General features: G+C 46.7%; 1 protein-coding gene across 2 annotated transcripts in view; it reads left to right on the top strand.

Annotated features, from left to right (window-relative positions):
- necab2 (N-terminal EF-hand calcium binding protein 2) overlaps positions 1-25956 on the top strand; it is a 77481-nt gene that overhangs the window by 9402 nt on the left and 42123 nt on the right. For both annotated transcript variants that reach the window (XM_048257657.1, XM_048257656.1), the window contains exons 3-5: positions 15958-16066; positions 18952-18977; positions 19339-19436. In XM_048257657.1, the coding sequence (XP_048113614.1) occupies positions 15958-16066; positions 18952-18977; positions 19339-19436 (233 nt within the window). The remainder of the gene's footprint in view (positions 1-15957; positions 16067-18951; positions 18978-19338; positions 19437-25956) is intronic.

Raw genomic sequence — 25956 nt, 5'->3', positions numbered from 1 at the left:
GGTTGGGGGGGCGAGGAGGAGGAGGAGGAGGAGGACAGTGACGACAGTCAAATAATGAGTGAGGAAAAGAAAGCCAGAGAAAAGAGAGCTGGACAAAGACAGGTTGGGAGCGAGTGCAAGTGAGAGACTAAATGGAATGAGACCGTGGGTGTGCAGTAGTGAAATGAAGAGTGAAAGCTGCAAGACATTGCATTGGTTTCACCCCTCTGTGCACCTGACAGATCTGAGAGAAAACGTCCTCGCTGTGACCCCTGAAAGCACAGGATGCATTTGACCCCTTTAACTTGCTATTCTCCTGAGGACTGAGGCTTCTGTTGTTCTCTGTCTCTCAGAAACACACGTCTGCCTCCAGAGTCTGTACGCTCTTAGAGGTATTGTTAGTCACTACACAAACTCTGGGCAGCAAGATGCCTATATTTCTTTTAAAGGAAACACATTTATTCTGAGAGCCTTTTCCTGCAGAGGTACACAATCAGAATGTAGTGCCCATTCTTTGTAAGATGTACTGACAACAAAAGAGGACAAATAAGCTGCTTCCTCCAGTAAGACGGTTAAGACGTCTGGCCATGGTAATGTCTCATTCCGCCTGTGTGCTGCTGTTTGTACCTTCATACACCTGGAAGAACCATTTTTCAGAACCAATGAGGGAACTGGAAGTGGTCGAAGGAAATCGTGAAACTCTCAGCGCGCTGTCAAAAAAATAACAATTGATTATAGAATCCCTATATACCTAATAAATCTGACTCCATTTAATATGGAAAAGTTTCACTTCGATGTAATATTTCTGTCTTTGGTAGGCTGATATAAGCCTACCCACAATACAGTTTATGAGAGTGCCTCCAATCACACCTTATTAGACTCCTTATCTCTAGGGATAGTGTACACAGGTCTCCTCCTCTGCAGATTCATTTTGGACGGTTCCTAAGAACACAACTAATGATCCTAGTCTGCAAGTTGGTCAGAGGCTACGGTGCTGACCCAGACTGCTGTACTCATCTGAGGACTAAACAACTTATCAAAGCCACAGAAGGTTTTAGCTGTCTAATTCAGACTATTATTAAAATCAGCTGTCCACCACAATAAAACACAATAGTTAGTTCTTCTGTAGCTTGCCACTTCAGTTGATTAGCTTCTACGGCAACAATAACTAATCCTAACCGTTCAGCAGAGCAGTCAGATTTATTAGGTTTGCAGGGGTTCTATAATCAATCGCAGAGAGCTTCACGATTTCCTTCGACCACTTCCAGTTCCCTCATTGGTTCTGAAATGTGGTTCTTACACACCTGTACCAGTCCCCACCTGTGATCCTGTCCTCTCTGCTGTTTTTTGGACACTCATGCAACGGTGCCAAATCAAGGGGATGACTGCACAAGTTACTGAAGCATGACAGTGTAGAGCTGCCCCCCCCCCCCTCTCTCCCTCTCTTGTCATCTCTCTTACTCTACATGTCTCTCTCTTTCTTTCTCTCTCTCCCTCTCTTTCTCCCTCTCTCTCTGTCTATATCTTGATCTCTCTTGCCTATCCAGGTCTGAACAGGGTTATGTATTATTCACTTCTTTTGGCTGCCATTTCTGACATTCTGCTAAAATGAGAGATGTCATTTCTTTATTCTGCCAGCTGTGTCAGGAAAGGACATTCATACTGTCAGGCTTGTCAGGTCTCTAAAAGCCAGTCCCATGCTGACCGGCGGCTGGCAGGTACACATGGATAGAAATGATCTCACTTAACATTCACACACACACACACACACACACACACACACATACACACTCACTCACACTCTCTCTCTTACACACTCACTTACTCTCTCTCTCACATACACACACACACACACACACACACACAAAGCTCTGCACAAAAACACATAGGACTAGGAGGATTGCAAAGATTGATTTATTTAGTCTCATTTTGTCACTACCAGCATGTAATCATTCAAATATGCATGCGCATGTACACACAGCCAAACACCGACATAAACACCTGCTACTGTCACACTTGTGTGTGTACAGTGTCAAAGACCTGAAGCACGGTTAGACTGCCACTGCCTGTTGGCCCTTGTGTTAGGAGGTTTAATTGCTATTTTTGATGCTCGGCAGGTTTCTGACTCATTAGTTTTGGGGGTAATTATTGTCATTCACGTTGCTGGGAAGACAACAGGCATTTAGGGATGTCTGTTTACTCTAAATTGGCAAGCTAGTGTTGGCATTTGTACTGAAGGGCGTTGAGGGGACTGCCTTTCCAAGGCAATGGTCTCTGAAAGCCTGCAGGAATAACCATTGGAGGCCAAATGCACAGGCCTATTCTGCTGTGTTGTTCACCTACATTATAAATGTGTCCCAGATTTCCAATGGCCTGCCATCAAAGGGCCATCTCATTAATTCAGAGTATGTGCCAGTGGTTGTTAAAAAAAAAATCTAGGGGCAGAAATACCCAGATGTCTGAGCGGGTTATAAGTCCATCCCTTGAGGGTTGATGGTAGAAATTATGCTGTGGTCCAGCATCGGCTCGGAGGGAGCGCTGGGGTGAGAGAGGGTGTGTGTGCCCAGGGCCACATGGCCAGTAATTAGTCACGCTCACCGACAGACAGCTGTGGAGCGCCACTAAACACCAGCGCCTCCCTACCCTGCCATCCCGAGAGATTGCCGTTGCTCGCTCATGTGTGAAGTCTCACAGGAGTGGCCCGAGGTTGTCGGGGCCTCGCGGTTTATTTAAGGTGTGAGCGTGTGGCCCCGGTGATGCAAGCTGGTCAGACGTTTCGCTTAATGCCTCTCCCTGCTCCGACCCCGACATCCCCACGTGCGTCTGGTCAGAAACATGTTAGAGCCTGCAGAGATGTCCCTGCTCCCTGAACTGGGTCTTTGCGTTTGTTACTTGTGCTTCCTCTTGTTCTACCATGTGTCTGAAGTTAGTATCAGGCAGCATGGACAGAGATTGGACTGAGACGCCCTGATCTGGCCTTGTTAGGTGGGGTGAACGTAGCTCAGTGCTCAGGCAGGAGAATCACAATCAGAAGAAGGGAACCTGGAGAATCAGCTGGAAATAGTCCAATTAAAATGGAAGAATGCATAAGGGGCTCTGTCAGAGGGCCTTCTCTCATTAGAACTGTTATTAGAACTGTTCTTGTTTTTTTTTGTTGCAAACTTCACACTTACACAGGAAGGTCTCTGAACTAATGGTCAACACAGGGAGTGTGGGATCTTGGTCAGCTGTTTGAGGTCTCACACATAACGTCTCTCGGCCATTAGTTCTAACCTTTCTCTGTGATCCAAAGTTATACAAAATTTATTCACCCTAGTTATTTTTACAAAAAAAAAATTCCTCATAAACTTTGAAGCTTTTCCCATCAAGTTTGGAAGCACTCCTCATAAAGGCGCCTTATATAGAGTACATAAATCTGAATGCTTTTATGGTGAATAATATAGACCATAGACCAGAACCTTCTTGCTGTTGAAACTATTCTGTTATATTTCATCTAGAGTAGAAGAAAGTATATCAATGAAGAAAACATCAGAAGACAGCGGGGGACTCGGTTTTAAGCGGCTGAAACTGCTTTTGGCACCCTTAGGTTCCTTCCAGTTACTCTGTCCTATCCCAGGGGTCCCTGGCTAATTAAAACATAGCTTGGGCCTGAGGCGAAGAGATTTGGGTCTGCCGCTCCCTTTTAATATTTACTGCTTTTTTCTCCCGCTCTTTTGTTCTCCCTCGCTCTAAATCTGGTTTTAACTAGGTTTGGCCAAGTGTTCTGTATTAAAAGAGAGAAATTAGGAAAATGTGATTTTTTTTTTGTTGGCACTGGCATGCGAATGCAATGAAAGGGGGATCTTGAGGTGGGTGCTGTTGTGCTTCTCTCTGTTTGCTCAATCAAGGCTGTAAACAGGGTAGGTAAACACACATGTTTGGCTTGGCGATAAGCTGTGTGCAGCGGTGAGCAGCGGAAAGAGGAGAGTGCTTGTGAACGCTGCAGGGCTGCGGGCAGCTGCTTTGTCTCCAATGATTTAGCTTGTTTTTTTCCTGTCAGATCCAAAAGATAACAATACGGCATTGAGCCAAAGCGTCAGTGTCCGACCTGCGATTGCACTCTTCAAACGTATGTCTGCCTGTTTGTGCCATCAAAATCAGCCTGTTCTGTTTTGTTTTTTAACTTTAACTTGCGGGTGCAGGCCAGCCTGCAGGACTCTGGGAGAAGGAAGAAAGGGAATCTTGTCTTCCTCTCATTTTCGTTCAGATCAGCTGATAGCCTTCCATTACAGCGAGCCCCTGAGAGAGATGCTCTTTGACCACTCAGCCCACTCACTGCGCTCTGTGTGTGTGTGTGTGTGTGTGTGTGTGTGTGTGTGTGTGTGTGGGGGGTGTTTAGACAAGGAGGAGAGCAGACATGATGCAAGCCAAAGAGACACGCTGTCTGGGGGTTGATATATGAGCCTTTAAAAGACAGCTAAGGGTTTGGGTGAGTTTGGCTGTTCTTGTTTTCCTTTTCTGTTTAATAAGCACTGGAGATCACCAAGTCTCTCTTTTTTTGAAGGAGCCTTTGCATGCTACTGTTAATATCCCCAGTACCTGTGCATTGCTCCTAACTATACACACTCCCTCACAAGGCTGCAGTATCTCAGGCTTTTCCAGGATGCCTTGTAGCCTGACAGATTTTCGGATCAAAGGTTCTACAGTTATGGGGGCCTTTTGACGTGTTTTTTTTTTCTTCTGATACTTTTTGAAGTCAGATTTGCTACCCAGGTCTGAAAGCACATACACTCAGAGGGCAAATATGTATCCTGCCTCAGAACTCTCCATCTATATACCTATGATGTCAAAGTAGAGAGTATTTATTTCCTGCAGATTCTCTGATCTCTGGTTCAGCAGCATTTTTTTCATGGATTTAGTGCAAACAACCAGTTAGCGATATGACTGTTCTCATCACTTACCATCATGTGATATAGAAGATGTATTATTACATCCAGACTCAGTTCTTTATGATATTAATCTGTAGTCTCTTGCACTGATGTGTGTTCAGTCGCTAGTTCTACTTATATCACTGTACATGCTGAATGGCCTATCACATGTGACACCTTCATATCATACTGAGAAGGTCTTTTTGCTGAGTGGCTTTGGGGACCCACTGCAGCTGTCGTTTGTCAGACAGCGCCGACCTCTTTCTCCAGAGCATCTGCTGTCATCATCAACGAGCTGCTTTGTCCTCGGAAGAAACACGGTGCGCTCCCTTCACACCGTGCCGCCTCACGAGGCGCTAAGAGGGGAAGCAGACGAGCGGCTGACAGGTGCGCAAGCCGACAGGCGCGTCATTCCCTGGGCCCTGCCACACACATCTGGCGCAGGGAGGCCCGCCGAGACCCGCTGTTTGTCGACGACACCCCCCGCTCACCTGTCTGTCGGCTTCGCCGTTGACGGCTGCGCTTTACTTAAACGGCTGCTTACCTGCCGTTAATGTTCACGGTTTGCTAGGTATTCTGTCCTGGCCATGTTCGTTAACATCTGTGGTACATTTATTTAACAATGATTTAATGATTTGAAATAATGATCACTCTGCCAGCAAGGAGACAGATTGTGTGCACACCACGTAGGACACCTGTGATCTAAAATGTGTGGCTGGTGTTATTGTCTTGAGATTGACTTTGAGATAAAGTCAACCCCTACCCCCTCCCAATCCCTCCACAAGATCCTGCTTCAGTACAGTCATTTTTTAGCAGAACCAAACGAGTTCTCTTAACTCCCGGGGCATTTTACACTGCTCTGCCTACCCCTGCACTGTGGAGAAGAAGAGGCTGCTATATGATCCAAGCCTAGGGAGAATTCCTATTCACCATTCTGGATCTTAAAACCTCTTGAGGAGGACACAGTGCTGGTTATTTTACAGCAACAGCCTGGCCTCATTTTCTCCACCCCTGACAGAGGATGCCCAGTCTTGCCCACGCTGCTGCGCTGTGCCCGCAGGTGTCCATCTGGTGTAACTGATCCACTGTGTGGAGAGAGTGGACTGACCAGAGGTGATGGCACGCTGTAGGGGTTAGCTGTGGATATTCGACTGGGGGGTGCACGCACGGTGATAAGATGACGCCACTTCTGCAGCAGACGTGCTGTCTGAGAGATACCGTGGCAGGTTTGGGCTGAACTCCGCTTCCCCTGCCATTCCCACTGTGCCAGTTTCCTCTTCGGGCTGGCATCGCTACACCAGAATGCCATGCCAGTGGACTGGCTGGCAGAACTGCCATTGGCTTGTTGAGGAAAGATTGGGCAGAGACTGCCTTACCCACGCACACTTTCTCGATCCTAGCCATAGTTAGATAACAGGAAGCTGGGATCACGATTCCCCACATACTGTAATTGTGTGTGCTTGGACGGAAGCAAAGCCGAACAGTTGGACACCATCTTGAGATGCCAGATACTGTCCAAGTCCTAGCCATGCCAAAGAGGCTTTTTTTGGAAGCACTAAGATGAGTTCAGCCCATTGATATACCAAACTGTCTCTTCACCTGTTTCAGCCTGATGATAGCAGCATGAAGGTCAGAGGTCAAATGTCATGGAGCTCTCACACACTGAGACACAGTATGTTACATTGTGAAAGCTTGTTTAACTGTACACATAACTGTCCTTTGCTTACAATAATGTATTTTGCATCAAACCTGAAAGTGCATCAAGGTGGAGTTCTTTAATGTAAATGGCTGCACACATTCAGATATTGTTAAGTAGATAATACGTAACTGTATTGCATACTGTAGGTCTACTACCCTGTGTGAACCCAGATGAACCTGTTAGCAGATTTGAATTTGCTCTGCAGGTCCATCTGGAAAGGATCCCATTGATACCGTTTCAGAAACAACAAAAACCCAGGATCGCAATGATTTATCCAGCATGGGACAGGCTTCATTTGATGACAGATAGAGCAGTGCATTCAACACAACCAATGGCTGTGCTGATAGTGACAAGGTTAAACAGAGTTCTGCAACTGTAGAACAATTGCATTTAAAACATTTGTTTACAAGATGGGTTTTCTGCACTTCTGAAGTGATTTGGTAAGAGTTTGATGCACCAATGTTTAATTTCACTGCTCGTTACACTTCCTGGAAGTCGTAAATCAATGACGACTTCCCACACCCACTCTCAATCTCAATTTGAGATTTGAGAAATGATCTGGTGTCAACCAGGCAATAGGTCTACTATTAATTCTGGAACATATGTGTGCGTGTATAAATACATGTGGTGTCTGCATGCTGGGACAACCATATGCTGCCTGTTTGGTCAGTTGTTCAGTTCTTTAAGAATCCACTAAATTGGCAAAAAAGATAAAAGAATCTGTTGCATCACATTTGGAGTAAGAGTGTGAATTATTGAGGCTGAATCAGTGACATGACCTTTCTAGCTCAAGCCCACTCTACACACACACTCTCTCTCTCTCTCGCACACACACACACACACACACACAGAGCAGCTATGACCTTTGTTAATCATCGAGAGAAACAGCTCTATGCAACAGAAATATGGTGCACAGCTTAGGAGTAGAACACATCTCTAAACTTTCCCGGTGGAAAGCAAAATACCTTTCGAAAAGATGTGTGAAGTCAGGCTGTCCCATCACTGCAGCCAGTAGATGCAGATCTCTTTAACACCAGTCTTATCACATGCTCACTTTAGGGAAATCTCTTGCCATTTCTCTGGCACAGTGCATTGCCTATGTCTTCAGCAGATAAAAGAGGTGGGATTACCAGTATTACCACAACAAGAGAGCGATCCAAAAGCTAAAGAGAAAAGGGGAGAAAAAAAAATTGCTGATTGAATGCCTGCCTCTCCACCGCCTCTCTTAGACAAAAAAAACACCCTTTTTTCTCTGTGCTCTGGGGATTGCATAGCAGGGCTTTAGATTGACAGGAGAGATACCTAGTGAAAAGGAATGTTATTACTGGGCGGAGGGGCTTTTTGGGCCCCTGCTGATCAGGAGGGGTGGTGAGGGTGTCGTTTTGACAGCCGTGCGTGTGTGTGGACGTGATGCTGTAATCAAGAGCTCGCCAAGGCCTCTCTGTCCAAATGACATTTAGGTGTCAGTTAATTAGTGGATCTCCGTATAACTTTGCCTGGCTGTGGGTGGGTGTGAATGTGTATCGTTAGATGTTATCATAGTCTGTATTCGTGTGTGTGTGTGTGTGTGTGTGTGTGTGTGTGTGTGTGTGTGTGTGTGTATCTCTGGAAGGCAAATTTTGAAAACAAGCACAAAAGTGCTCCTCTCACTTTGTGTGGCCATCTGCCGGTGGGGAAAGCCGTCCCAGCTGGGAGCAGCTTTTTCATCCACACGTGGCACAAAGTTTCTTTTTCCCTGCAAAGTCTTGACCTTCAGCCAACGCTACCCCCACATACTGTTTTTGTGCCATCACAAGGACACAGCGACATCGGAAAAAAGTTGCAATTTCTGCTGGTGGAGAGTGAGCAAATGGGAGAGGGAGTGAGAGAAGTTGGATATAGAGGGAAAGAGCGAGAGTAAGGGAGAGAGACAGAGAGAGAGAGAGAGAGAGAGAGAGTGAGGGAGAGAGAGATAGCCAAAGCCTAATTTAACTGCATAGCAGCCTTTCCCCTCATCCATATCCATCTGAGGTCAGTGAAAGCTCTGGAAATAAGCTCCCCTTTGGTCAATCATGCAGGACACACTGTCTGTGTGGCTTTCACCCCTGGCATGTGTACACTCTGGCTCATATGGAGACACAATATGACATATTTCCTCTGTCAGTGAGCACCTCCAAGACTCCTGGCATGATGATTGCACACATCAATCCCATTTTAAGGAGAACATGTTATTAGGGCTGCAATATTGGCTGGAGGGTCGTCAAAAGAATGGATCCTCCAAGGTTAAGGACATTATCACATCTGCCCTCGCAATCTTCCCCGTGCCCCGTTACCCTTGGTTACAGCGTATCGGGACCCTGGTGCGAGGGCACGAACCCCTTCTTGGTTGTTTCCATGGCGCTCTGATGATCTCCATATGATTGCGCCGTCTCCAGATGGTGGAGAGCTTGAATCAAATGAAAATCCAATCTCAGGTCAGATCCCGCCTTCATCACTAACGCGCCTGTCTCCCAGGAGCTCCGTCTGGCCCTGATCGACCGAATCATTTCTCTTCATTTTTGTCAGGCTTCTATCAATTAAGCAAGCTAACCTTTCATCACTGTTTCTGTCTGTCTTGTATTGCTCCCTTCCTCTCTCTCTGGTCTCTGCTCTCTCTCTCTCCCTTTCTCTCTATCTCTCTCTCTTTCTCTCTCTTTCTCCTTCTGGTCTCTTCTGTCTTGACTAGATGTCTGGCCAAAGAAAATATGAAGAGTCCAGTTTGGTTTTTTTTGTGCTTTCTATGCTGAACAAACATCAGCTGTCGGTTGATCCTTATATGCTGTACTTCCACCATGTACACCAAGGGGATTTTCACCTATTCACTAAAACCACCTGAAGGGAAATTAGCTGAGAGAACCTAATCCTCCATTGGAATAAATCAGACCATACTTGCTAAATTGCTAAAACCCACTGTGTATGTGTCCTTAATCACTGCAGTTCCTTTCCTCTTTTTTTACCTTTTCTTCTACTTGTCATTTTCTCGTCTTGCTTATTCGTCTCTTTCTCTCTTCTCTATGTCTCATCTCATCTTCCTCTTCTTTACATCCCTCAGTAGTAGTCTGTCTATCGTTCTTTCCACACTTCTTTGCCTTTGCTTTGATCTTCTCTCCACCCCCCCCCCCGCTTTCTTCTTGAGTCAGCATCTACTGAAAGCATATTTAATGGCAATTCTGACCGAACGATGCCTCTGCCAGTAGCACACTAAACAAACAAGAGTCTCTTTACTTATGCAAGCATTATTGCTGGATATCAGCACCATTACAGGTCATTCAGACACCAAACATGCTGTCTCATTGTGTGCTTTTCACACTTTCTACTCGGCTTTGTGTCCCTATTCAAACACAGGGTGGGGGGTTGGGGGTGGGCTTGGTGATACAGACACACCTCCACCCGCTATTCATTCCGATTCACTTGAAGCTGAATTAGAGGAAATGAGTATAATCATGGTGGTATTCACTGACACTTTCCACCACCCTGACACACACACACACACACACACACACACACACACACACACACACACACACACACACACCTTGTCTGCATACAATGAAAGATCCTTATTAAGCGGATCTCTCCTTAAAGGTTGATTAGGCTACCCCCCTTCCCCAACACACACACACACACACACACACACACACACACACACACTGACAGTGATTTCACACCCCCCAGGTAATCAGCTCTCATTTCACTCTGGTACTGGATAAAGAGAGAGAGAGAGAGAGAAAGTCAACAAGGGGCTGGAAGGAAGAGGCCTGATGGATTGTTGTTTCCTGCACTTGTATGCAGACCTGATTGGTTGGGTGGGGTCGGGGAGGAAACGCATCATGTTTCCTTTTCTTTGCCCCCTGTCTAAAGGTGATTGCAGTTTCCACTCCCGTCAGCCCTCATCTGCGCGGATTAGGAAGGCGCCTCGACACATCCGTTAGCTTGACTGCGCTCAGTCTGTCTGCTGGCCTGCCTGTCACAGCTTTGCTATTCAGTGTCAAAGGGTCCCAGTGTATGCATGAGTGAATAGCAGCGTAATGAGATTTGCTTTAATATGCATTAATTGATTTGGTGGCTGGCAGGGGCAGTCATAAAGGAGTGCTCTCGCGTTTAATCAGGAGATGCTTGGCTCTAATGTGATTTCGTTTTGATTCCGCCTCTCTGGCAATTAGATTTAGGGAAGCCTATTAGTTTTAGAATGGAAAGGTTTGATTTCGCATCAGGGACAATCATAAAGGAGCGAAGTTCTGTAACAGTAACACTGTTGGTATCCATGGTGAAGGTAGACAAAAGTGATTCTTATACAAAAGTGTGGGGCAGTCGTGGCCTACTGGTTAGGGCTCTGGGCTTGGAACCGAAGGGTTGCCAGTTAGATCCCCGAGCAGTAGTAACGGCTGAAGTGCCCTTGAGCAAGGCACCTAACCCCTCACTGCTCCCTGAGCGCCGCTGTAGGCAGCTCACTGCTCCGGGTTAGTGTGTGCTTCACCTCACTGTGTGCCCACTGTGTGCTCTGTGTGTTCACTAATTCATGGGATAAATGCAGAGACCAAATTCCTTATGCAAGTACTGTATACTTGGCCAAGAATCCTGATTTACATTTACATTTACAAGTGAGTGTGTACACATGTGCATGGGGGTAGTCTACTCCATGTACAGTAAGGCCCACCACTACACACCGCTGCTGACATGAGTGTGGTGCATCCGCTTCAGACGATAGATTTCTTCGGATCCATTGTTTTCACTACAACTCTGCACACCAGCATTGAAACCTTTTGCCATCGCTATGGAGATTATGCTTTAGTTCTACCCTTGCCGGTGCATCCATTGTGTATCATCATAGATTGTGATGACATTTGCTGCCTGCACCAGGCGGGTGTGGAGGCAAACGATTAAAAGTAGAATCATTAAAAGACAGAGTGCTTCTGATTAATGGGAAGTGCATTTGAAGTGCAAGAATCACAGCAAAGCATCTGAGAACAGTTTAGTCTTAAGTCTAGATTTGTAACTAGCTAGTTTCAAATCTAGGACATTTTTGATGTCATCTTGAAGTTGGTTCCAGAGCTGTATAGGGGTGTATTATGCTCTATGTAAGGTTGTGTTATGCTCCATGTAGGTGTGCAGTATCTAAGGCTATATTATATTTAAATTAGGTGTGTAGTATGTTCCATGTAAAGGTTTAGTATGCTCCCTTTAGTTGTGTATAACATGCTGTAGTGTGTAGAGGTGTAGCATGCTGTAGTGTGTAGAGGTGTAGCATGCTGTAGTGTGTAGAGGTGTAGCATGCTGTAGTGTGTAGAGGTGTAGCATGTTGTAGTGTGTAGGGGTGTAGCATGCTGTAGTGTGTAGAGGTGTAGCATGCTGTAGTGTGCATGCTGTAGTGTGCAGGGGTGTAGCATGCTGTAGTGTGTAGGGGTGTAGCATGCTGTAGTGTGTAGAGGTGTAGCATGCTGTAGTGTGTAGAGGTGTAGAGTGTGTAGGGGTGTAGCATGCTGTAGTGTGTAGAGGTGTAGCATGCTGTAGTGTGTAGAGGTGTAGCATGCTGTAGTGTGTAGGGGTGTAGCATGCTGTAGTGTGTAGAGGTGTAGCATGCTGTAGTGTGTAGAGGTGTAGCATGCTGTAGTGTGTAGAGGTGTAGCATGCTGTAGTATGTAGGGGTGTAGTATACTCTGTGTAGAGGTCTAGCATGCTTTAGTAGGGGTGTAGGGTTGTGGTCCCTGACAGGTGGAGCTGATTTAATACTGCTGATGGATGCCACAGTAGGGGGAGAGATGGCAGCTCTGTGAAAGCCACTCCTGCTGCCCATTCATCACCACATTCAGACCTGCTGCCATAGGGCACTGTGTGTGTGTGTGTGTGTGTGTGTGTGTGTGTTTGGACTGCACACTCTCAGTCGTCCCAGTTGCAGCAGTGTGTTGATCTGACTCCTTTGCCAGTTGAAGCACCAAATGACCTCTCTAAACCCCCCATCCCACACACACACACACACACACACACACACACACACACAAACTCTTCCCTCTGTCCTCCGCCCTGAAGGGATGCTCCCGACAGCACCCAGATGTCCCCTCGGAACTGTCCGTACGCACACCTATTTTGTTCCCCTAAATGGTCCAGTTGGCCCTGTCCATTATTCTCTGTGGGTGGCGTTAGCAGCCCGGCGCGAGCAGACGCAGCACTTTTTGCCTTGACACTAATGAAATCCTCTCTTTATTTATCAGGCAGGAAGGGCACTGTGATCTCTGCCTGGCAGGGGGTCTCCTCGCCAGCGCCGAGCACATTGTCTGCATAGAGCACCTGAAGACCAAGATAATGGCTCAGAGGAGGTTCTTAATGGGGCTCTGCCAGATACAGAGATGGAGGGATCACAAAGAGGGGAGTGTGTGGAGGAGTGAGGCCATAGAAATGAATGAATATCATCCTTCTCCCTTTCAGAGTGTATTAGGTCATTGGCAAAGAGGGAAGATTGTGAATTAAGAAGTGAGTGGGAGACTAAGAAATGGCAGAAGAGTGGAAAAAAGAAAGAGAGGGAGAGAGAGAGAAAGGGGGAGAGAGAGAGATTTAGCACCTGAATAGAAAACCAGAGAAGGACAGTGAGAAAAGAACTGAAGATAGAGAGAGAGAGAGAGAGAAAGAGAGAGATGGTGTGTGGGGGGGGGAGGAAGAGAGGAAGATTGAGACATCCCAAAGAAGGCCAGATCTCTTCTCCCTCCCGTTGCCATGACGACCAAACACGGAGGACCCAAAAAGAAAGCCATTAAAGAGTAAGAGCACAGGGATGTGTCTGCGGCGGCTCTGTTGCTCATGTTTGGCTGCCTCCGAGATGGCACAGGAGCCCGGCGGATGAAAGGGAGGGAAAAGAAAGGGAGGAAAAAAGGAAGAAAGGAAATGCTAATTTTTGCCCCTCTGGTCTGTCGCAGTCAGATTGGTGTCCAAGCCTCATTGCCACAGTAACCTCACTGTACACACACACACACTGTCACTTACGCAAACAATCACGCACTGCCACTAACACAGACACACTCTCTCTCTCTCACACACACACACACACACACACACACACACACACACACACACACACACACACACACACAATAGAACCCTGTCGCCCCCTCTCCCTGATTATGACAGAGGCTGAAAAATGAATTCAAGCGCTGGCTCACTGAAGCTGTCGACCTAAATGGGCTGTGAATGTTCAGCGCAGCAGTGATTTATTCCAGCAGAAGTTTTTCATCTCCTCATCCGCGCCATGTGCGTGCATCCCTCCCTCCATCATCCCCTCGTCCCACCCCGCCCCCCTAAGAACATCCTAGAACTCGGCCCATTCATCACCCAGAATCCTCCAGAAATCTAATCTACCTTCGCGTGTGTTCGCCAACAACGTGGCCCCGGTCGAGGACAACTTCGATCCTAGGTTTTGTGTGGCGGCAGCGGGGCGCTTGGTGATGGAAGCGCCATGTTCTGCCACCATTGCCATCCATTCCCCCAGCTGAGCTGCAGCAGGCGGAGCTGAGGAGGGTTGATAAGCCAACCTGTGTAGCACTTCCAGCTCAGCAGCATGGGGATGTGGGGGAGAGAGGAGGGGGAGGGGAGGGGGGAGAGAGAGAGAGCGAGGTCTCCTATTTCTGCACACGGAACTCCTTAGTGGGGTGCAGCCCCGAAAAGTGGGTCAGTGTTTAATTAGGTGTCCAACTTCCACCTCCCCACCACCAACACACACTCACACACACACACTCGCAGGCACATACACAAGATATGCACATGGCTCTGTGTGTGTGTGTTTGTGTGTGTGTGTGTGTGTGTGTGTGGAGATTGGAGTACAATGAAAGACCCCTGGGTGGCAGGGTGAGCAGGTGAGGTGGGAAGGGGGGGTGAGATATTAAGGTGTGTGTGTGTGTGTGTGTGGGGGGTAGGTTCTTTTGGGTGAAAATGAGGACGTGTCACCATCCAGGCACCCCGGTGCAATCACTTATGTCAGCCCTTCATTGCCAAACAGGGCATCTGTGGAGCCAGAGAACAGAGAGATGACAGTGACAGAGGAGGGCAGAGAGAGAGAGTGAGGGAGGGAAGAAGGGAGGAGGAGAGAAAAAGGAGAGAAGTGGGAAGGTTAGAGGGAAAGGACAAAAGGAAGAAAGGAGTGAAAAGTGGTTAGACTCAGGACTAAAGAAGAAAACAGAATGCACAAAAGGAGGTATAGAGACTGATAAAGAGAAGTTGAGAAAGCTGGAAGTAAGAATGAGAATGTTTGATTTTTAAGGGGTGTGTTTGAAAGCCTTTCCATTTCAAAGCCTCTCACCGCCGTCATCGGCTGTGAAGGACAGTGTGTTGGTGTGTGGTATGCTCTGTTCCACTCTCTTCCCCTCTCTTTCCTCTCTTTCTGAGAAAAAACACTTATTCGCTTTCTCCCACCATTTCACTAGCACCCAATTTGTCCAGTGACCAGAAGTCCAGTTTAACAGCTTCAGGGCCATGCCCAGGGCCATGAATATTTCATACCGTGTGTCTGAACATTGTGAGCTCCAGGGACTTCTGCCTACCTCTGTAGCCATGCTGCAAGCATTGTGTGTGTGTGTGTGTGTGTGTGTGTGTGCGTGTGTGTGTGTGTGTGTGTGTGTGTGTGTGTGTGCTGCGACTTAACGTATTGGACAAAATTATACAACAGTTATTCTGCCATCAGACCTGTAAGTTTCCTCCCAAAGCTGGGCAGGGAGCCAGCACTGTGAATCAGCTTGGGAATAACTATAGTGTGCTCCGGTTTACTTTTTGTTGTGTTTTTCACTGTGCACAATAAATGGAACAAGCATTACATATTCATTACATTTGCACACACAAGCTGAGAGAAAGCAAAATATCGACAGTCATTTAGACTCCGTTGAGTGGATCTCCACTAAGCTAAAGTCTGTAAAGGAACTAGTGTAAATTGCAAGATATTCAATAGCCAGTTCAGCAAATAGGCAAAAACGAATTACATAGTGTGGTCCCTCTTGTTGTAAAACCACCACGTGGAAGCCTGTTATTGGAATCATGACTCAGATGATTATGATCTCCTCTCATTATAATTATCTTAATGGTGATGATGTTGACAGTGTGGATTATGATATGGTGATGATAACAAACATGCCACTGTTGGGAATGATGATGATAATGAATCCGTAATAATGTTGATGAACAGCTGATCTATATCGCCATAGTAATCAAGACACTGACATTAATCAGCACATTACATTACATCCAAGCAAAAGTCATACTATTTATGTGCAAATACTGGTGCCTTGTTGCATGGTTGGAATCAGTGCAGTGCTGAACAAAAAGACATAAAGTTCAATCTTCTCTCTCTATCTCTCTGTCTGTCTGTCTGTCTTGCAGATGATGGGAAACTGTCTCTGGACGAGTTTCTTGGCTTCTTCTCCGATGGCACCCTGAACGAGGAAGAACTGGAGAAGCTGTTTCACACCATTGACTCAGATAACACCAGGTACACGGCCAGCCCTCGACAGGGGGGCAGGAGAACAACACACACATACCTACACACACACACACACACACACACACACACACACACACACACACACACACACATATACCTACACACACTCACACACACACAGAGAGGACTACAGCTCTCTGCACCCAAGTGCCAGTCTGTTTGACAATAAGCGGATTACGTTGATCCAGGAGAGACAAAAAGTAGACAGAACGAGTGTGGAGAGGGGGGCTGGTTAGAACGTATAAAAGACGGAAGGAGAATTACTCAGGAGACGGAGTGAGGGATTGGAGATGAGAGAGAAAGGAGAAAGAGGGCCAGGCGCTCTATCTTTTTTTTAGCTTTATATTAATGTATTGTATATGTACAGTATGTTAGGTATAGTTATTGTTTTTATGTGGGGGGTTTTGTACGTACATACGGGTTAATGATGGGGAGATAGTTTCAGAGAAAATGGCAGAGAGAGAGAGACAAAGAGAGAGAGTGTGTTTGTATTTTACAGTATATGTGTTTTTGAAGCGCGTGCATTGTCTTTAATCACATTTCAGAATGAATTATGTAAAGCAGGCCACGAGGCGCACAGCTGCCGAGCCCAAGTCCCTGTCCTCCTGGTCCGGCGAAGCTCACTAAATAATGAACCAGCGCACAGCCGTGAGAGGAGGCAGCAGCCGCAGCAGCAGTGCAGGAGAAGGAGGTAGAGAGGAGCGAGGGAAAGGGAAAGGAGAGGAGAGAAGAAGAGAGAGTGTGACAGGGAAGACTGTAGGTGTGGGGGAGGGGAGGGGGAGGAGAGAGAGTATTGATGTGCCGGAGGTGAAAGGTGTAAAAAAAGAATGGGATCTGAGAGTAGGTTTATAGGGAGGAGAACATACACATCCTCTCCAATACATTGCTCCCGCACAGCTAGACAAGAACGATTTGTCTTGAGAACAGTCAGTAGCCCTTTTCTGCTTGGTGTTGAATCTTGGATCTGAGTGTTCTGTCTTGTCTCAAGAACTCTCTCTGTCTCTCCCCCGTCCTGTTTCTTTTTTGTGTCAACCACGTTTCTCTTTTGCTACCAGGGCTAGACGTGTCCCTCTTTGTCCCCCCTGTCCCTAATAGTCCACCCTGTGTCCTCTTTAGTGCTTCATGAGTCCTGTGCTGTTGTGTTGTGTTGTGTTGTGTTGTGCGATGCTGTGATGTGCTCTGTTGCTCCCCCTGGCGTTGTGCCTCAGGCACGGCTCGTTCACATTTGGCCAAACTCTCCGGGCCAGATCCGGCTCTGATCCGGCCCACATCTGGCCGGTCTAGTCTGGTCTGGTCTGTTAGTGTCTCTTCTTGTTAGGTCAGTGGTTTGTGAAGCAGGGCTGTGTGCTCTCTCGCCGTGCATCATGGGAACATGGGTCCCCTCAAACAGCCAGCCTTTAAGGTGCGGTCCTTCCTGAGGTGGTGGCCTCTCCCTTTCATAACGAGCCCTTGGTCAGAACTCATGAGAGATGGAGAGAGGTGACAGATGAAAGAGGCAGCAAACAAAGGAGAAGGAGTGAAAGGCAGGGATGATAGATGAGGAAGAGGTGTGCAAGGCGAGGGCCGCGGGCAGTGGACACACGGTTTGGTGCCGCCACACCTCATCTTTTCATCCTCTTCCTCATTCGCTCTTCATCTTCCACCCTCCCTCCCTGTATTCAGAGTACCCCGCAATGGCTCTGTGCCCGTCACCGGCTCCTTCCCGTCAGCGTCGTTAGCCGAGGAGCACGGAACACTTTGATGGAAGGGAAAAGGACAGTAAATGACCATGCCCTCAGTGGCCTCAACGTGTTTTCATTAACCCTAATGAATTCCGACAACAAGAGGGGACCTTGGATAGTGTTCATCTTTCAATTAATTTGTGAATTAATTACCTCAAATGATTTGAGAAATTAGCCTCCTTTTATATTGGCAGGAAGCTCAACAGAGATGGGAGGTGATTGAGACTGGCCGTCGCGTCAGGAACGGTTGAAAGACCACAGAGAGCGTGCATTGATTTTCACGCCGTTTGCCTGGGAAACTGAGCGTGATGATGATATTGGCAGCCATCACCGTGGTGTGACAACCTGCCTTCAGGTGACCCCACACACACACACCACAGACAGGGGTCCTGCCGTGTAGGACTGAAAATGTGCACAATACGCTCCATTAGCCTGTCACTCTGTAGCATTTTTCATCCCGTGCGTCGTAATTGATCGCCTTGTTAAACCGGCTCATTTACATCTGAAGCCGAGGCTGGAGTCGTCACGCAAGTGATTTATCAGCACGCCGGTTTCTCTCAGCCTTCCTGCAGTCCACCTCCACATCAATCTGTGTGTGTGTGTGTGTGTGTGTGTGTGTGTGTGTGTGTGTGTGTGTGTGTGTGTGTGCGTGCGTGTGTGTGTGTGTGTGACTGTGTGTGTAGCCTAGAGGAAGAGGCTACCGGTAACTCATATGATCCATATGCACGGAGAGATAGCCACAAGCTCCACTACTGGCCGCATTGTATTCCAATAATTGGACGTGAGTGCATCATCAGTTAAAAAGTGCATGTCAGAGGTTCAACTGCCCAGTGGAGGGATGTGTTTCTGTGTTTCTGTGTTTCTGTGTGTGTGTGTGTGTGTGTGTGTGTGTGTGTGTGTGTGTGTGTGTGTGTGTGTGTTTGTTTGTGTGTTTCTGTGTGTGTGTGTGTGTGTGTGTGTGTGTGTGTACGTGTGTGGAACGTTCCATGGGATAGTCACTAGTGTTCTATGAGTGAGTAGATGGGTTGAGGTGTGGCCTGGGACGTGTGGGTGTGTGGTGCCTTTTCCTGCCTTCTCCTGTGTTTCTTACCCCTCTCTTTCCCACTGCCTCTCCTTCTGTCCCTATGCTACCCCTAACCTGTCATCTATTAGTAATGTTGACACCAAGGAACTCTGTGGTAAGTAGGAATCATTTTATTCTGCTAAGTGAATAAATGTAAATGTTTTCATGTGGAGGTATGTCAAACAGAATGTGTGCATGTGGCGGGGTATGGGGTGAAGTGTGTCCATGTGAGTCATCACTACAGAGTGTGTGTGTGTGTGTGTGTGTGTATGTGAGAGAGAGAATTTATCAAAAATGTGCTTGCACTTGCATGACCACAGGTAACTTGTGCTGCTGTTCGGTTCTGCTTGCCTCTGTAACATCTGAATTTCAATCCATGTCTTTTAGGAATCATCCATTAGAGCACAGGCAGTATTTGTCTATTGTGAAAGTATGTAATAGTCCCTATGTTGTTACACCACTGTCTTTGTCCACAGACTACTTTGCCAAACACATGGGTGACTATGAAGGTGTGCTGGCCTCCCTGGAGACTCTCAACCTGTCCATCCTCAAAGCCATGGACTTCACCAAGAAGGTTAGTGTGTGTGGGTGTGTTTGTGTGTGTGTGTGTGTGTGTGTTTGTGTGTGTGTTTTGTCTTTGTGTCCCTATGGATTTAGGCGAGACAACAGTGTGTCCTCAAAAACATACTCACATTCAGTGCATTATTCATGTGTTTTTTTTTCTGACAAACTAAAGCTTGCTCGCTCGCACCCTCACGAAGAGTGTAGAGTCTGTCTAAGGGGGCTGGATCCTTACTCATCCTCACCACCGATTCACTGCACAACGAAGAAAATCAAACACACACACACACACACACACACACACACACACACACACACACACACACACACACACAGGCTCTGCCGAGAGGGGTGTGAGATGGCGATGGCATCTGTAGATTCCTGCACTGCGCTAACACATTAATGGATCAGCCTCAGCCCACAGCTCTTAAAATAGCGCAGCGTTCCTGCACGCCTCACTTACATATTCTGTTTGTGTTTTTGCTGCTGCTCATTAGCGTGGGTATGGGCGTGTGTGTGTGTGGGTGTGTGGGTGTGTGAGGGGGGGGGGTGCTCTCCCTGACAGTGTCGCTCGTCTTTTGACGAGGCCACCAAGTGACTGCAGTGACTACGCTGACTGATTGACTGCTCTGCTCTGTTCTGCTCTGTTCTGCTCTGCTCTGCTCTGCTCTGCTCTGCTCTACTCTGCTCTGCTCTGCTCTGTCAAAATCTCCTCCATTCCTGCTTTGTTCCTCCCTTTACATCTCATTCTCTTTTTGTCAGTTTCCTACTGTGTGCTCCAGGCATTCTATAGGCATGCAGTATAGATGCAGTACTTATATACATTATATACTGTAGTACATGCAGTATGTATATACCTTATATACTGTATACAGGGTTAATAATAATGAAGGTTCTGTAATGAACTTCAAAAGGTTCCTCAAGCAACCTTTGAAAAGGTTCTTCAAAGAACCTTTTGAGGTTCCCCCAAAGTTTCAAATTGAAGAACCCCTAAAAGTTCCTCCAGGATCTTATAATTTTTACACTATAGTGCATGCACTTTTCTCCAATATATTCTTTTGACTGGATGCTTCCTCTTCAGAGCCATCACTATTGATCTCTCGTATAAAGACATCCTATTAACACACACATACACACACACACACATACACATGTACGCATATCCTGCTCGTGGTTATTGTTATTGATGGAGGCAATCTCTGGGTGGTTGCAGCAGGTTAAGAGTTCTCTCCAGGCTAGTCAAGCGGCAGTGAGGTGAGCCGAGCAGCCAGAGAGAAATATGCAGGCGTGTCCGCCTGGCCTGCCCCTGCATTTACTCTTTAAATACTTATGGGCCATTTACTGCGCTCGCGGCTGCCACTGAGCGTCCTGTCTCATGCATTGATGTGCCGCAGTGACCTCGCTGAAGCCCCCAGGGTGTGCGACGGGCCCAGACTCCGTGGAGGGCAGGGGCCACTGGAAACACCAGCCTTCCGTTAAACTGGGCCAAGGGAGGGCACACAAGCAGACCTCTGGAGTCTCTGAAGGGCTCTTCTTGCCCTGCCTCACGCTCCGCTGGTTGGACTCTCGATGCGGTCTCTGCGTCAACTCCCCTCAAGATAGCTCTGACTTCACTCTGCTTTGTCCTGGTCTCTTTTGTCACCCTCTCCCTTTTCTCTCTTCCTGTCTTCTCTCTATGTGTCTGTTGTTTACCTATGGATATGGCCCTGCTGCTGGATATGGTTTTCATTCTTGTCAGTTCAGAGAGACCGGTAGAGGAGAGAGAGAAGAAGAGAAGGCAAAACAAATTCACTGAAGCTTCAGTTTACAGCTGCTTCCGTTGTATTCAGAAGCACAGAAATTACTTTCTAAAGAAAGAGTGCATAAAACTGTGTGCAGTGTTACTCCGTCAGCATGAGAATGTGTTTGTTTGATGGAGGGAACACGGTCTAGTGGAATATGATAGGGGAGAGAAAGGCAACAGAGAGCATTCTGAGAGTAGAACGATGGGGAGAGAGAAACGGATTCCGGTGGAATTCTTGCAGGAATAGCTGTAATCTGGTAGGAGTCATGCACACACATACTGTATGGGTCCCCTCACAGAAGCCTGAATTATGGCATTATTAGATACCTCAGCTACCTCCTTGGATACCTGGGTAGATGTGCAAGCAGTCTGCAATTGTATGCACAAAGCTGCACTGCAAGTGTTTTTCATTTGATTTCCTCAGGGTACATTGTTGAAGATGTGACTTGGAAGGTATGACTGACTATATTATATGCAACTGTAATATAGCAAAACTAGAAGGAAGATCATATGCCATAACCTCCCCCCCCACCCCCCCCACACACACTCCTCTTCTCTTCTCTCCCTCTCTCCTCTCTCTCTCTGTCTCTACAAAGGGACCGTTCGTTATTTATAAACGGGGTCACCGGAGGGATTTTGAGTGCTTCGATCAAGAGTTGGATGACCCTCCCCTGCCTGCGTTATAATTTTCAACGACCCTCCAGCAGCATTTTCATAACTGACATGACCCTCCCCGGCCAATTGTCGAGGTCTTCCGCCCACGCTCTTTACACGCTATGAAAACACATCTACATAATGCGACCGCACTATAACCAACCTCTGCTTTCTGATCTTACACATCACACTTCACCAAGATGGTGGCCATTTCAGTAGATTTACTCACTAACATTGTTGTGGAAACACAATAAGCATGGAAACTAAATGCACACTTCCTGCAACTGCATTAGCCTACTTGAAAAGTTACTCCTCTAGTAAGTATTCACATGAAATAAAACAATAAAGCATTGAGACCATTCAACAAAGCACACTGGGTAATAACAAATTCAACACATGAACTTGTTGCTATGGACTCGAATCTCTAGGCTTCCTCAGTCATTTGTAAAGCTGCCGTAGCTGAACATTATCCAAAACTCAATTTTTTTAGGCGGCGTCAAGTTGGGAGCTTGCTACACTCCTTCCTTCTCAAATGGCTTTAAAAGGCCGTTTGCACAATTTCTAAAATAATCACAGGGACCGAAGAATAACTAACATGCCAACTTTTTCCTGGTTTATCATTCTAACGTTTCCCCGCTGTCTTGCCGTTTTAATATTTTCCCGTAGAATATCCCATATTACTATACTCTCATAACATTAGTCCTGCATTCTGGCCTGTCTCTGTGTTGTCCTGTTGTTACCCTTGCCCTTCCAGTGAAACAGATGTATTCAAATCATCGTTTTGCTTGCTTGAATGCGAACTCAGAGTGATGTTAACCTAGGCCTATTTAAGTTAACAACGTGGTTGTCGTGAGAGCACGATTCATTAGCGCTTGCAGTGTTCGGCCGTAGTCTATGCCTACCTGTGCACCTGCCAGGCTACTCAGCTAGACAAAGAATTCCCCCTGTATATTCACTCCAAGTTGGCCTACCATAACTTACCAACTACACTGTAGACCATAAACTGGCTATTTATATGACCAAATGTATTTGTTCAACTTTATGAAGCAGAATTACGCACTGCTATTTGGAACGTAACAGCGATTAACAAATTGCACTTGTTGCTGGTTACCAATAAATACTTTTTTTTTTTTTTGCAAACAACAAAAACAGAAAGGATGGAGACAGCAAAGCTAGAGATGGGCAGGAACGAGGTCAATTGGTAGAAATGCTTGTCAAAACGTTAGGAGCTGGATGTGTGGATGAATGAAGCACAAGTGTGCTTTATGTTAAGCATGCACACTGTTTAAAGTTAGGCTACACGGTAAACTACAAGTAAACCAAAGTTAAATTTAAGTTAATGGAGACGAATGTTGACAATTTCCGTATTTTGCGTGAGAAACCCGGGAAATCTCCCTTATTTTCATTGTTCAATGTTGACAGAGCTATGGAACGAAAGAGAACGTTATATGGCGACAGAAATCAACAATCAAACAAGCCACTTTGACTTTTTGCTGTTTTCATTAATACAAAAGATGGGTGACCCTGCCTCCTAGACAAAAAACTTTGAGAATAACATATTGTCACTGTTTGATTACAAGTCGCTCTATCACAGGCTCGTCCTCAGAGACTTCTGCTAATGTGCCCCTCATAGTGACTAGAGAGAGGAAGAGAGAGAGAATTGTAAGGGAGAGAGAGGGAGTGGCGCTGAAAGAGAAAGAGGCAGAGAAAGAAAGAGAAAGAGAGAGAGGAAGACAGAATCAGACCATCAAAACCTGAATGGAACTGGAAGTTAGAGAGAGGGAGGGAGGGAGGGAGGGAGAGAGAATAATGTGCAGAAAGGGAAGAGACAGAGTGGCTGAAGTTGACAGAAATAGACATTGGCAAAAAGAATGGAATAGAGCCAGAGTGACAGAGAGGTAGAAGGTGTGGGAAGAGGCTGAGGGGAGAATTGAGAAAGCAACAGGGATGGAGCTGAGTGAAGCAGACAGAACCTGACTGCAGATGACAGAAGGAGGCAGATGGACAGACAGATGACAGAGAGGAGGCAGATGGACAGACAGAGAGAAGAGAGAGAGAATAGTCATAAGACTAATGGCTATAAGATGGTCCTCTGTGGTCCATAAGAGAGGTGCCCCTGAGGTCCATACTGAATTATGTGGGGCATTAGTAATATTGACCTCATGTTGTAGAGTTCTCTGTCATTCATCATTCATCTCTCTCTCTCTCTCTCTCTCTCCATCCACCTCAGATCCCTCTCCATCTCTGAGAAAAGAGAGGGTTGCTGCTACTAATTACTAATGTAAATGTGATATTTCCATGCTCATGAATTATTCATTGTACTGACAGGTTGCGTATCAATTAGTGCCACGTGTGTGTGTGTGTGTGTGTGTGTGTGTGTGCGCTTCTTTGCTTTGCCTGTTGAAAATGGCCATGTGCCATGTGGAAATGAATCCCTGACAAATGCCACTGAGCGTACTCTGTGTTATTATTGGTTAGTGCGCAACTGGAGGTGCTCAGCTCTGTTTGGATGAGTTGGACAGTAACCGTCTGTGTTTTACTGTTTGGAAGTGCCATATAACACTGTCTCTGTGCCAGCCTGCAGTGGATTCTTATAAAGATGGATGCTGGTACTCAGCTCAAAGCTTCATATGTGATTCTCTAGGGACGGTTGCTTGGTTTCATGTTGCCTAGGCTTTACCAACATCCCTTGTGCAAACGCCCTTGGCATTTCTAATCCTCACAGGTGTATGGAAGCACCTTTAACTGGCACTTGTGTCCAGATTTTTTACATATTTGTGAGCATCTGGCGATCACCATGTTGGTGTTCCTCAGGCTCAGAGACTCGGGAATCTTCCCGCCCCCCACACAGTGAGGTCCTCATTAACTTCCACTTCCACTGTCTCTGAGTCTCTGACAACCTGCAGAACAAATGAGCTCAGCCAGAAAGTGCTGGTGTCAGTGAGCTCGGTCAACAGTCTCTCCCACCCTCTCTCTTTCTCTACCCCCTCTCTCTCTTCCTTTCTCTCTTTCTCTTTCTCTCTCTCTCTCTCTCTCTCTCTCTCTCTCTCTCTCCTGTTGCCCTTGAGGATGAAGAGAAGCTGAAGAAACAGGATTATAACTTGCCAAAGCAGATCCAGTAGAGGTTGAAAAAAGGATTAAAAAAAAAGGTCCAAAAACTCACTGTCTCCCCTTGTAGTTGTCCCACAGTCTGTTGTTTCCTCTTCCCAAACACTCCCAGATGAGCTCTTTGCTCTGCGGTGATGTAGCGATGTCTGACTCAAGAAGAGAACAGCACTGCGCTCACTTTCTTTCTACTCCTCCAGTGACACCACCTTTTATAAGAGTGCTACCTTTTTCTCTCTCCCTCTTTTCTCTCCCCCTCTTCTCTCTCTCTTTCTCTGTCTGTCTCTGGTGTCCTGCGTTCTCTGAGAGGACTCAGCAGGCCCAGATGGGCTGCTGGGATATGCATGAGGAGACTGAGAGGCGCAAGATGCGAGGAGAGACAGGGGTGAGACAGGACAGGAGACAGGAGCCTGTCTGGCAGTCTGTCTCGCTCAGCGACGCTGACAAATCCGCTCCTGAGCGCAGCTCATTTTCCACCCCCAGGAGGCGACACTCTGTACGGGCACTCTGAGCAGCACGGACAGTTTCATTTTTTATTTATCTTTTTTTACCTGAACAGGTGCTTAACGCCTGACTGTTTCAACAGCAAGAGCACAAAAAAATAGCTTGCCAGCAGTTCTGCAAGCAGGTGGGAGATATCTATTTATAGTCTAGTCTAGTTATGGCTTAATAATTAAAGGCATGATGGAAAAACACACACATATGTACAGTACATACATACCCACTCTTACAGATGCTCACACACACAAACAGATGATGATGTACATCTGGATGCATTAGAACTATATACAGCCATTATGGTCTGTGCAAATATGGAGAATTCTGGGGACTGTTTAGTGAACATGTTTTAATTGGCTCTTTAGCAGGTGGAAGCCACTAATGGAGGTTCCCATGGGAGGGAAATGGGGTGAGGTGAGGGTGTGTGTGTGTGTGTGTGTGTGTGTGTGTGTGTGTGTGTGTGTGTGTGTGTGTGTGTGTGTGTGTGTGTGTG

This window comes from Alosa alosa, chromosome 11 (genome assembly GCF_017589495.1).
Source record: "Alosa alosa isolate M-15738 ecotype Scorff River chromosome 11, AALO_Geno_1.1, whole genome shotgun sequence".
Lineage (NCBI taxonomy): Eukaryota > Metazoa > Chordata > Actinopteri > Clupeiformes > Clupeidae > Alosa > Alosa alosa.
The sequence above is the reverse complement of the archived record's forward strand: the minus strand, read 5'-3'. Positions and strand labels throughout refer to the sequence as shown.